This window comes from Euleptes europaea, chromosome 1 (genome assembly GCF_029931775.1).
Source record: "Euleptes europaea isolate rEulEur1 chromosome 1, rEulEur1.hap1, whole genome shotgun sequence".
Taxonomy (NCBI): domain Eukaryota; kingdom Metazoa; phylum Chordata; class Lepidosauria; order Squamata; family Sphaerodactylidae; genus Euleptes; species Euleptes europaea.
Window position 1 is genome coordinate 157,131,303 of NC_079312.1, and position 12,977 is coordinate 157,144,279.

At 44.6% G+C, this 12,977-nt stretch overlaps 1 protein-coding gene across 1 annotated transcript in view; it reads right to left on the bottom strand.

Annotated features, from left to right (window-relative positions):
- The window catches only part of CRLF3 (cytokine receptor like factor 3), a 49,471-nt gene extending 38,770 nt beyond the window's left edge, over window positions 1-10,701 (bottom strand). The window contains exon 1 of the mRNA XM_056862957.1: window positions 10,582-10,701. Coding sequence (XP_056718935.1) covers window positions 10,582-10,698 — 117 coding nt within the window. The 5' untranslated portion in view covers window positions 10,699-10,701. The remainder of the gene's footprint in view (window positions 1-10,581) is intronic.
- Between the last annotated feature and the right edge of the window lie 2,276 nt (window positions 10,702-12,977).

Consider the following 12,977-nt stretch of genomic DNA (forward strand, 5'->3'; position numbering starts at 1 on the left):
CCATGGTGCCAAGACCGCGGGACACTTTGGGTTTCTAAAAACATTGCATTTGCTACGGAGGCAGTTTTGGTGGCATGCGGGCATGCGGACTGACGTGGATTCCTTCATTTGCAGTTGCCCAGTCTGTGCTACGGTCAAAAGGGCCCAAGGGAAACCTCACGGATTGTTGCAACCATTAGAGACCCCCACCAGACCTTGGGAGGTGATTGCTATGGATTTAATGACTGACCTCCCCCTCAGCGAGGGAAAAACTGTACTTTGGGTAATCGTCCCTTGCGCAGGTATCCCATCCGCCCCGAAACTGGCCCGCCTCTTTGTGTCACATGTCTTCCGTCTACATTCCTTTCCGCGCAAGGTGATAAGCGACCGCAGAAGTAACTACGTGGCTAAATTTTGGAAAGCTTTCTTAAAATTAGTGGGGGTAGAACAAGGTCTCTCAAGTGCTTTCCACCCCCAAACCGATGGCCAAACCGAACAGGTGAATGCTGTGTTGGAATGCTACTTGCGCTGTTATGTTAATTATCATCAGGATGATTGGTTGAATTGTTACCCTTTGCTGAATATGCGTACAGTAATGCTGTGCATCAGTCAACTGGGTTTAGCCCCTTTCGGGCCGTTTATGGGCAAGATTTTGGTCCCATTAGCCATAACGATGTCTCCAGGGTGGAGGGGGGAGAAAGTATTGCTGACTGGGTGCACACGATTCAGACAACCTGGCCTTGGCTGGTATGAAATCTAGAGCGAGCTAAACGTAAATACAAAGATCAAGCTGATAAGCATCGCTCACCAGGCAAGGACTACTCAGTGGGGGACATGGTTTATTTGTCCACCAAGAATCTACGGTCCAACCGCCCGTGTAACAAACTCAGTGCCAAGTACATGGGTCCCTTCCCCATTGCTCGTATCATCAACCCAGTCACTGTGGAACTTTCACTCCCAAAGTCGCTCAGGAGAATCCATCCTGTCTTTCATGACAGTTTGCTGAAACCACACATGCCTTCCCCCGAGTGGCATCCTGAACCACTTCCTGATATACCAGTGATGGTTGTGGGGGGAGGAACATTTTGAGGTTGCAGAGATCCTGGACTCACGCATCCGTCATGGGTCTCTCCACTACCTAGTCCGTTGGAAACATTTCGGACCCGCCCACGATGAGTGGGTACGCGCATGTGACGTGTCTGCACCCCGTCTGGTCCTCCAGTTCCACATTGCCTACCCTGACAGGCCTGCGCCTCCGAATGGTCCAGTGGGGAACGGTGGGGAGGGGGCCTAAAGGGGGGGCAGGATGTCAGGCCTGCTCTCAGCAGCCTGTCAGACTGTGGCTGTTTTAGTTTCGATTCCACCAGGTGCCTCTCAAGGTCGAACTTGCTAACTGCTGAATTCCTGTTCCAGCGCTATCTCCCGTGGGAACGGCCCCTCGGTAGAGGGGGGGGCGCCTTGACCCGTTGTGACTAATACTTTCCCTTATAGGCCTGCACTGTGCTCTCAATTGCCATTTGTGACAATGTACCTGTAAGCTCTGCATACCTGAATGTTTTCCAATAAATCAGCTCTCTTTTGGACTCCTTGCTGTGGATGCTGTTTGTGGGACTACCATGGGGACAAGTGCTTACAGCACCGACATTTTCACAGGTCGACATGGGGTGGGTGGTGCACTTGGGTCTAAAAGATTGCCTGCACCGGCTTGCACTTTTACAACTTTACTCACAAGTAACTCCCTCAGCATTCCATCAGACTTAATCTGACTTAAATGCAGACATATCTGAGCCTTTTGTCCATACAGTCTGCAGAAGATAACAATGAGAATATTTTTGAATTAGTACTGTGGTGTGTTCTCAAACCCATTTTGCACAGTAGAATAGAATTAGAATAGAACAGAATTAGAATAACCTGTCTGAACAAATAGGTATATACTTTGGTATAGAAAGCTAAGCTCAGACCGGGATGGCCCAGGCTTGCCTGATCTTGGCCCTGCCTAGTACTTGGATGGAAGACCACCAAGGAATATCTGGGTCTCTATGCAGCAGAAGGCAACAGTAAACCACCTCATCTCTTGCCTTGAAAACCCTACGCTGCCGTAAGTCAGCTGCGACTTGACAGCAGATTTACACACACACACACAGAAAGATAAAATTAAACCCAGGCTGTTTTCCTGATTCTGAGAAGCTAGCTCATAATTAAAAAACCAAAAATCTCTGCAGAAAATGCAGAGAATTCCACCATCTGCAGAATTAGAGTGTCCCTGCAGAAGAAATTTATTTCAGTCTCTAATAGTTCAGGGTTAGCTTAAATGCTAACATTGCAGGCAGACAACCCTCTCAGTTTGGTTTCTTTGTTGTTGTTTTTTAACGGAGACAGGCTTCAATAAAACACAAAAAATTAAGTCAACCACAGGAAAAGAGCCATTTGGCATTATTTTAGAGAAGGTTTTAACATCGGCACAGGTTTCAATAGATCTGTATGCTAGTGGGACAGTCAAAGAAAATCTGGAGATTTTCTTTCAGAATTCCAAGACTTTCATCTCTCGTTATTATCAATATAAAATTTAAAGGTGTCCAGTTTACATTATTACTGAGAAAATCTATTACTTAAAAAAACAACTGGCCTCTTATCCAAGAAGCTCAGGGAGGGCAGTTCTCTCCTCCATTTACTATCCTGCGAGGATGGTTAGGCTAAGAGTGTGATTGGTCCAAGACCACCTAGGAAAACCAGCAAACAGAAACATGTACATGGAGCATTTAAATACCGGACTTTAGATATAAAGAAAGGCCTTTTATGCATGGCAGTTTCCCTCGCTGTCACCCCTCTGATGACTTCAGGTCTTTGTTTTGATTATGCATGCCGTTTACGACCGTCAGAGGTCGTCTCACGCTTCCCCTGCATTTCCCCACGTTTTGCCTGCGTTTTCAGAGGCCTGTTTTATCTTGAATTTGAAATCGCGGGCAAAACACAGGGAAACGCAGAGGAAGAGCGAAGCAACCTCTAGTGGCATGCATAATCAAAACAAAGACCCGAAGTTGTCAGAGGGGTGACCGCGAGGGAAACAGCCATGCCTAAGAGGCCACAGTTTGCCTTCAACTTTATAGCAGTATATTCTAGGGGTAGAAGATAGCTAGCCAGTTATGGTTAGAAACCAAGTGCGTCACTCAAAACTACCTCAAGCATGAATATTCGGTTCAACTGCCTGGTCTTTCCACTCTGCCACTCATTTACATGAAACACAGATTCAGAACTATGTAACTGGTCAGAAATTCCCCCTTTCTTATAGAATCTGCCTGCTCTTTCACCAATGATCCAAAACCTAACTCAGCTTTCTCTGCCACTCAACAAATGAGAGTTTGCACAGCCAATATTCTGTAGAAGAGAACTCAAAGGCTGCAATCCTAAAAACAGTTTCTTGGGAGTAAGCCCCATTAAATAAAATGAGACTTACTTCCGAGTAAGCTTGCTCCCACAGCCAGTCTTACACTGCCACCCTTGCCACATCAAGCTGAAAAAAGCCAAAGAGGAAGGACAGGGTAAATCTTCAGAATGGCTTTTCTTAAAAAAATAAATAAATACAAAACCATGATCAAAGCACAGGGGAAGGGGGCAAAAGCAGGTGTTAGATCAGGATTCTGAGGCAGAGGACTGAAGGAAGAGGAAAAGAGAGCCCGCCCTCTTCTGCAACAACGAAGCAAAGCCCACACAGAGGCTGCTGTGTCCATCCCCCTACCCAGTCCTGCTCTTTTTAAAAGGTAAAGGTCCCCTGTGCAAGCACCGGGTCATTCTTGACCCATGGGGTGACGTCACATCCCGACGTTGCCTAGGCAGACTTTGTTTTACGGGGTGGTTTGCCAGTGCCTTCCCCAGTCGTCTTCCTTTTACCCCCCAGCAAGCTGGGTCCTGCTCTTTTTACTGTTTGCCAAAAGGAGGGGAGGGAACCGTGGTAACCCACCTGACATCTCCTCTCACCCTCTGCAAATCAGAAGGCAGCCAGCCGTAAAGGCCTTGCTTCCACTGCAGCTACTCAGCACGCCTTCCCTCTCTGAGCCCCTTCTCCTGACAGCTCCCTCACTTCAGCAGGGCTGGGAGCCATGGTGGCCCACGGCTGTGCCAGCGCCCCGTTGAAGTATGGGGCTCTAGGCTGTCACCGCCATTGCCTATATGGTCAGGGTGGCCCTGGCTGCCTCTCCCACCTGTTGCACTTCATGTGTACTTATTGTAAACTCTTGTTCTAAATTGTTTTAATGATGTATTTGTATGTTGGTTTTAATGGCTTTTGAGATTTTAATGTGTATGTTTTAATTTGTTAGCCACCTTGGTGGCCCTATGCGGGCAGAAAGGTGGGGTAAAAATCATACTGTTAATAATACTAATTTCCTATTCTGTTAGTGCCATATTTTTTTTGCTGTCAAGTCACAGCTGACTTAAGGCAGCCCTGTAGGGTTTTCAAGGCAAGAGATGTTCAGAGGTGGTTTGTCATTACCTGCCTCCCCGTTACACCCTGGAGGTCTCCCATCCAAATACTAACAAGGGCTGATGCTACTTAGCTGCCAAGATCTGACAAGACTGGGCTAGGATTACTAGTATTACCATGGGAAAATATCAGAATAATCCCAAATAAGAATTTCAGTAACATCAGAGCAGCGTGTACAACTCATACCAAGCAAAACATTTTGAGTTTCAGTGCAAAAATTCTGACAGCAGTTATCAGTGTCAGAAAGACTCATTCAATGGACATGTACACTTGATACATTCTTAAGCGACTTCTCAACCTTGCACAGATCGTATGTTTTCACACATCCCTCCTTCTGGGCAGAAAGTGAACTGGGTTGTACCACACTAACATGAACACAATATCTGACTGCACAATCTATCTCTAGAAGACTATGGAGCTTCTGCTTTCAGATAAACATAGTATGACCCAATTCACTTATTACATTCCCTCCGCCATAACAGGTTGAGATTTATCCCCAAATGCAAGCCAATAGCTACAATGACATTTTGTTCCATTAGGCTACCAGAAGGGTATCGTAATTAAATACTCCATTTAATTTTACAGCTGCGGAATGAAGACAGCTTGAAAACTGAATCTGGTTTAGGGAAAAGAATAAAAGGGCTTAGCTGGTGAGAAATTTCTCATAAACCAAATGTAACCTCTTGCACAGAAAGGCTGCAGAGATGTTAGCCAGATGTAACTTCTGATCTTCATAAGTACTGACACAGGATGCTCTTGGGTTATGAAAAACTAACTTCCTCTTTAAACTGCATTCACAGGGCTTTGTAGTCCGTTTGACTTTTCTTCATTTGTTATTTCAGTACTTCAGAAAACAAGGAAGTGTTTAGGCACATAGATGAAACAGAAGTGGCGGGAAAGAGAAACTTTCTCTGTGAATCTTTTAGTCCTCTTACAGGCAGCACCTATAGCCTAGTGTGCAAGGCAAAAAAGAGGACAGGATCAAAAGCAAGGGTTTTGGGTTGCATCACCACAATTCATTAAAGTGCATATGTTAATTTTACAAAAGAGAGAGGTGTTGCAGCAGTTCAAGACACCAAAACAGCTGATGCCACTGCACACTGCAAAGAGTTGCACGTAAATCAAATGTGGGTGAAGAGGGGTAAGATGCAAGAATAGTAACATTGAGTCCATTGCACTGGTACAACATCACAACTCAGTACACAAGTATGGATTCACTGGGATGAGTTGTGTGCAAAAACGAACCACGGTTTGTCATTCAGGAATCGGTCTGGAGAATCCATGGGCTTCTCACCTTGTTCACAGGTAAGGCATGAAATGATTCTACAGTAAACCATAGTTTGTTTTTTTCTCTCTAAATCAGGATTCCAAAACATTAGTTTCTAGGGTAGAGATCAAACCAATCACAAAGACAGATCACGATGGGTAGCCATGTTTGTCTGTAGCAGTAGAAAAAAGCAAGAGTCTGGTAGCACCTTAAAGACTAACATAATTTCTGGTAGGGTGTGAGCTTTTGTGAGTCTTTAAGGTGCTACCAGACTCTTGCTCTTTTCTAAACCAACCACAGTTTGCAATCTGGATGAAACAACCACCAGCGGTTTGCTGCAGAAGAGTTTAATTTCCTAGCCACACACAACAAGAGGGAGAGGGACTATGCAAGCACCAGGTACCTTGCCAGAATGATAAACCGTGATTTGTTGTAAATCCTACAAAAGATACAAATACTCAAGTCCACAAACCAAACAGACCACAGGATGCAAATGAGCATAGCATGCACTGGAGTAGATGCAGCCCTTGCAGGCAGCCACAGTATCAGGGTGGAGCAGGGTCACAAACAGCCACTTGCTAGTCAGCTACAGCAAGCACAAACTGCCTCCAGATCACCAAATAAGAAATGTTTACTACCGGTATATGATAATTACATTGTCTGTGTTTAGGCTATAAATAATTAACAGAATGAGCAGACAGGCGAGCCAATAACAAATAGTGGACCAGTAACTTTGGTGGACTTATTTGCAAGGCTTGGCTAGATATGTTTGCAAATTCATTCATTAACACAATCAGCATTTAAAACCGGTATGCATCAGGTGGATTTGTCAACAAAATTACTGGTTTGAGCAATGTTCTGAAGCCCAAGGTCTTTTATTTTGTGCCATCAAGTCATAGCTAACTCATGGTGACCCCATAGGGTTCTCTAGGCAAGAGACATTCAGAGGTGGTTTGCCACTGCTTGCCTCTGCGTCACGACCCTGGAGGTCACCCATCCAGATACTAACTAGGGCTGACCCTGCTTAGCTTCTGAGATCTGATGAGAGTAGTCTAGCCTGGGGCTATCCAGGTCAGGGTGCCTAATAGGGTTGCCAACTCCGGATTGTAAAATTCCTGGAGATTTAGGGGTGGAGCTTTAGGGAGGGGAGGACACTCAGCAGGGATGTGGTGCCATGGAATCCATTCTCCAAAGCTGCCATTTTCTCCAGAGGAGCTGATCTCTAGTCTGGAGATCAGTTGCAATTCCAGGAGAACTCCAGGCTCCACCTGGAGGCTGGTAGCCCAGGCAGCTAAGGTCTATGGAACTTATAACCAGTAAAGATTACAATAATGTAATCTGAATGAGGCAAGAATTTTTCTTTAGGACATAAGGCTCAAGTATATGGCATCAGATCCTTTCAACATCTATACTCTTACCAATAGCTCTGGGCCCCCAGGATTCCTAGTGTATCTAGGTAACACTGGGGAAAATTAGGTTGTTAAAGAGAGACTGGCTCAAAGTTGCCCAAAGACCATCACGGCTGACAAGGAATCAATATTTCCCTAAGTCATATCCAGCACTCTGTCTATTGCACTACATCATTTCTCTCTGTTCTCAAATTCACATTTGGTCTCAGAATCACCATATGGCTACTCATGAATGCCTCAGAAAGAAAATAATGATACTGATATACCTACAGTTCTGGATTAAATGCACAAATATAAAGCCAGCTAGATTTTTCCAGCCAACATTTATCTGGCACTAGCAAAATAGCTGCTAAGAACAGGTGCCAAGAATCTGAGACTGCTCAGCAGCAAACTGCTGTAATAAGCAGTTCGGCAATAAAGGCAGACCTGGGAAAGTCTATTACATAGATGAAAACAAACCTTCTTGGCCTATTGTGCATGTGGCTGTACTAACTGCACACCTACCTTCTAAAAACAGAGGCAGATTTCCAACCAGGAAGCATTCATCGTATGTTCCTTCCTCCTACCCTCGAATAAGTAAATATGTAGCACGTTTCTCCCTATGTAGAAACTGCAACCAAATGTGACCACAACATGCAAGACTTAGTCCTATTGTAGCTCATCCATCATTCTCCTGTATCCCTGAAAATAGGCCTTTTCATCTCCATCTACTCAACAAAGATGGCAAAGGACACCAACTAAGCCATGCGTCACCCACATTCCAGAACGTCATGGTTACATTAGTAACCTGACATATCCACGTTTTCTCTCTAATGCAGTGGTTCCCAAACTTTTCGGCCCACTGCCCCCTGGTTCCACAAACTCAACCCCAGTGCCACCTACCCTATCCAACAACCTCTAGCATCCGCTGCTGTCCCCTTGCCTCTTAGTGCCCCCCTAGGTAATCCCACCGCCCCCCAGGGGGTGTTACCGCCCACTTTGGGAACCACTGCTCTAATGAGACAATCCCAGATGTACTAAATTCTGCCAGGTCTAACTAGATTTTTTAACTTGAAAGACATACAAAAGTATGGCTTCAGTATCTCAAGTGTATCTGCTTCCAAGAGACAACTGATTCATTGCTCCAGCTAATTAATTGCTGTATGCCAAAATAACTGAAAAAAGAATAGCAGACACCTTTCTGGCCACACACTTTATCTCGCCCTTTTCATCCTTAATCCTTATCACACAAATATTTCTATGTGCCCGGGTCGTGATAACACACTGAAATCAAAGGCAGTATCAAGGTTAAGTATGCACACAACACTGGGATAAGTTAAACATGCAGCCAATATACTAGATTGGCTTTATATGTTAGAGCAGGGGTCCCCAACCTTCTTGAGCCTGCAGATTAGGGATCTGACACAACATGATGGGCACAGCAACAAAATGGCTGCCACAGGAGGCGGAGACAGCCACAAAATGATTGCCACAGCGTAATTTCAGCAGCACAGTTCAGATCCTTGTGCTGTGGTGGCAGCTGCTGCCAAAAAGCAATACTTTTAAAAATCTGCAATCAAATCTCCAACAGTCAATCAGAAGCTTTGTGGGCAAAAGCCCTACCTGGCCCCACCCGCTTCCTAAAAACATTTCGCGGGCACCAGAAAAGGTGTTGGTGGGCACCATGGCACCTGTGGGCACCACGTGGGGGACAGCTGCGTTAAAGCAATTCACCTTGCTCATTGGTCATAACTCAGAGAAGCACATGCTGTGCAACTTTTTCTTCTGGGCACCCATGTTTTTGTACCTATGTGGAATTCCCAAAGACGCCTGCAAATTGGCAGCAGGAGACTCTACAATGCAATTCTTTGCACAGAAGGAAAAAGGTTCTTCAGATTACGGTTTAGGATGATAATACCTAGACAGTTTTAAAATTAAGCGTATTACTTATGTATTACATTTGCCAAAGGGGAGGATCCACTTAAACTTAGTAAATTCCCATAGGGTTATAATAGTGGCTTTGCATGCACTTTTTCATATTTAACTACACTCTAATGGGAGGTCACACTTACTGGAACTACTTTTATAAATTTACACCATTTTAAATTACTCTGAAATTAATTTTAAAAGTCTGCTTTTAGAGAAGTGCAGCCTGCTGTGAATTTCTGGAACGGGATAGGAGACCAAATCTAAAATCTGAAGTCGCACAGGAGCTGGAAGGCATCTCAAACTCTTCCAAACTTCTGTAACTAAAGAAAGCCACCTCCATTTGTGCTGACTGCATTCTGATCAAGCTTGGACCTCTAATCACAATCAAATTATACAAGGATGGAAACAGACAACCTTGCATATGTGTGTGTTTTTCAAGTCATTATGGATTGTCTCCATGCTATCACCTTGACACAGTATGGATTTCTAACACATATTTAAATTGACACGGTGCTAATTCATCTTTGCACCTAGCTCGCTATATATCTCTCCTGGATATCAGCCAAGGGCCATCCAAAATCTCCACAGCCCACCACAGTCCTGACCAGAATATAAACAACATCAGCTTTCAAAAAGTCATAGAACTATTCTTTCTGCCCATTTCGATACCAGTTTACAGTCCACTATCTTACTATGGATTCAAACCCTATACTAAATAGCCTACATCGTAATCTATGAATATTTATTCAGAAGTAAAGCTCATTTGATTCAGTTGGATTTACTCCCACACAAGTATATAGACTTGCAACCCTATTGCCTGGGAAGATGGCACTCATTTGAACTTGGCAGTGCCTCAGGTGAAGCAGCATATTAGGCAGGAAAATGAGGTGGAATACTGAGGTGAAAGAATGGCCTGCCCCACTTCAGGCTGCAGGTGGAGAATCATGGAGGATTTCGGAACGCTCCCCTAGGTAAGAAGCTCTTTACAAAGAGAAAGCCAGTACAGCAAGCAAAGTGAGGGGGTAAAGTTGTTGTTGCTTTAATGCGAAGAAAAATTAAAAGCTGGACGACATCTTTCACAGTTTAAAGGGACATATTTCATTCTACCCCTCATGCTCAGGTGTGCGTAACCCAGACGTACAATAAGATTGGAGAGGCGACACCGGGCATAGTTTCGCTTGCGGAATTTCTGCCTGCACCGCAGTTGTCAAAGACACAGAAGCCCTCCCGGGAAAAGCCCGACCAGCACTAGTAAAGCAGACACTTGCAAATAACTTTGGAGGGCGAGCCGGAGAGCCCAAGGCTGAATTTTCCGCAAGCAACACGTACAAGACTGGAAGGAGAGAAGCTCCTATGCCGGTTGACTCAGAAGTCAGTCCCCAGATTATTCCGTGAGGCTGGCTCCCAGGCCAGCGCGCCCAGAACTGCCTCGCCTGAAGGGGACTGACGCGAAAAGGGCCGAGAGCGCGCACGGCTCCCGCCGCCCCGCCGCGACCTCCCCAGGATGGCTCCCCGGGAGAGCCACGCCCACCCCTTACCTGTTGGCGGGCCAGGTGCAGCCCCTTTAGGCGCTGCTGCAGCTCCCGCCGATAGGTCCGCGCCGCCTCCACGCTCTCGCGAGCCTCCTGCAATAGAACCTCCGTCTCGAGCTCCATTCCCCTCACTGCCAGCGTACGGCAGCGACGCCAGGCCGACCTATGATTGGCAGCAGCCTCACACCCGGAAGCTAACGACATCCGGGTATCTGGCGACCAAAAAAAGGAGGGAAGGGCGGGTTCCTCCTTTGTTTTCTTGTCCTCCTTTCTAAACCGCAACGCGTACTTCTCACAGTAGTTTAGCTTTGGGGTTTAACTTCGCAGTAAAAGTAGTCGACCTTTTTGAAAAAGGCCATGTCGTTCCTTTGTTTTCCAAGACAATACAACACGGTGTGGAAACTTTCAGGTTGGTTGGTTGGTTGGTTGGGGTGGGGAGAGAAGAAACAGATGTTTTAGATCCTTCTCTGCATCTGAGTAGAATTTGTGTATTAATTGATGTGCACGCGCCCCTTCTTAATGGGTGCTTCGCATCGTTTTCTCCTCATAGCAACCTTGTCGGGTAGGTCGTGCTGAGAGTGCGACTGGCCAAGCAAGTTTCCATGGCAAAGTGGGGATCAAATCTGGGTCTGCCAAATTGTAGACCGACACTTTAACCACTAAACCACGCAGGCTGTCAATTCCAGGCAGATTTGAATAATGCAGTACTAGGTGGAGCTGGTATCAGTTTGGATTTTCTGTATTCTTTTCGGGGATGATTTCAATGCCTAACATGGGGTAGTAATAGTAGGCATCGCCTCAAAATATTACCTGCTCCTTCTCCTGTTGTTAAATCCTATAACATGGGTGAAAAACATTTCCCTCCGCTTAAATGTTAATAATACCAGAATCCTTTGTCACAGTTCAGGAGATATATTGCTGCTGACATTCCATAGATATGTTGAAAAGACCCTAAATTGTATAAGAATTGGTAAAGATTAGTGTTAGAAAACTCTCTGTGGTCTGTCTGTAACAGAAGCTGTTGCTTCTCTCTGGGAAAGTTGCCAGAGAGATAACATAATGTGGAGAGACTTGTTGCATGTTAGTGTGTGAAGAGAATTGAGGTGTCAATGCCTTCCCTCAGTCAAGGTCGATATTATGCAAAAGGGATCTGTGGATTCACACCTATCTTGAGGGGTGCCGACTTAGTTATTTCATAACATGAAAGGCTAATGACTGAATCAAAGAGGCACAACTCTCACCTTAAGGCTGAGAAGATAAGAAAGGTCATCTTGAGAGATGGCAACGCTGACAAGTGAGGTGTACCACATGCTGACAAACTGCTGACTTAATCTCAGTCACAGCTGGAGTATGATTCTGTGCTGTGATTGGGTCTCGAATATTAAGTCTCAAACTGATGTGCTGCAGCCTCCCAAGTGAGTGTGAATTGGGAGTGCAACATCACACTCACATGTCCACTGAAATACATTTCCACACAGCTGACAACACAATTCCAAAGAACATATAAGCTGAAGTCAGACTGTCCAGGGTTAGAGAGCAATTGAAAGACACCCGTCTAATATAGCTTTCCCATCTCTTACTCGAGATGTAAAACTTAGACTCAGAAGCTATGATTCTTGCATGAATGAAAGCTTTAAACTTAGAAGATTTCTCTGAGCATTTAATTATGCTTGTGAGACTGAAGACCTCCCAAAAGGAGTTTAAAATATTTCCATATTTGGAACAAAGAGAATACATTAATAAACCTAGGATTAATGGATTCTCACACAGATCTGAATGGTCTAATTTGGCCACCAAATGCTGAACCACTTAAAGATCCTGATCACAGGAAACCTTAACAACCATTAACTGATATTAAGAGACTGCACAAAGCAGTGTTCTTATATTGAACCATAAGTTCACACACACAGCCAAAAAGTCTTAAACAGCTTTAAAGCTAACATGTAGTATTGAATGGCTTTATAAATAAGCTTTGCATAACTGTCTAAATTGGATAATAGATGGCATGCATAACTCACAGATACTCTGGTCTATGTAGTTCCAAGTTCCAAGTCCTATAACAAGGCTAATAAGATTTCATAGATTGGCCCTTGTATAGACTGGTAACTGATGGTGTCTTCCATAGGAAATTCATGGAATTTGAGAACTGTTAATCCTTTGCAGATACATAGCAAAGGCAAAACTAAAATGAAAGATCAAATGGGTTTAAATATCCTAAACATGAATTCAGAACTGACCACTTCCAGCAAAGAATTGTCAGCTTAACAAATAAGGTTGAGAAGGGTTGCAGATGACATGGTAAAGTGAAAGCATGTCCTCTAAAATAAATTATTTAACACATCATAATATTGTAAGTCAAGATGCCTTAAACTAACAAATCTTATTCCATAGAAATAACCCTT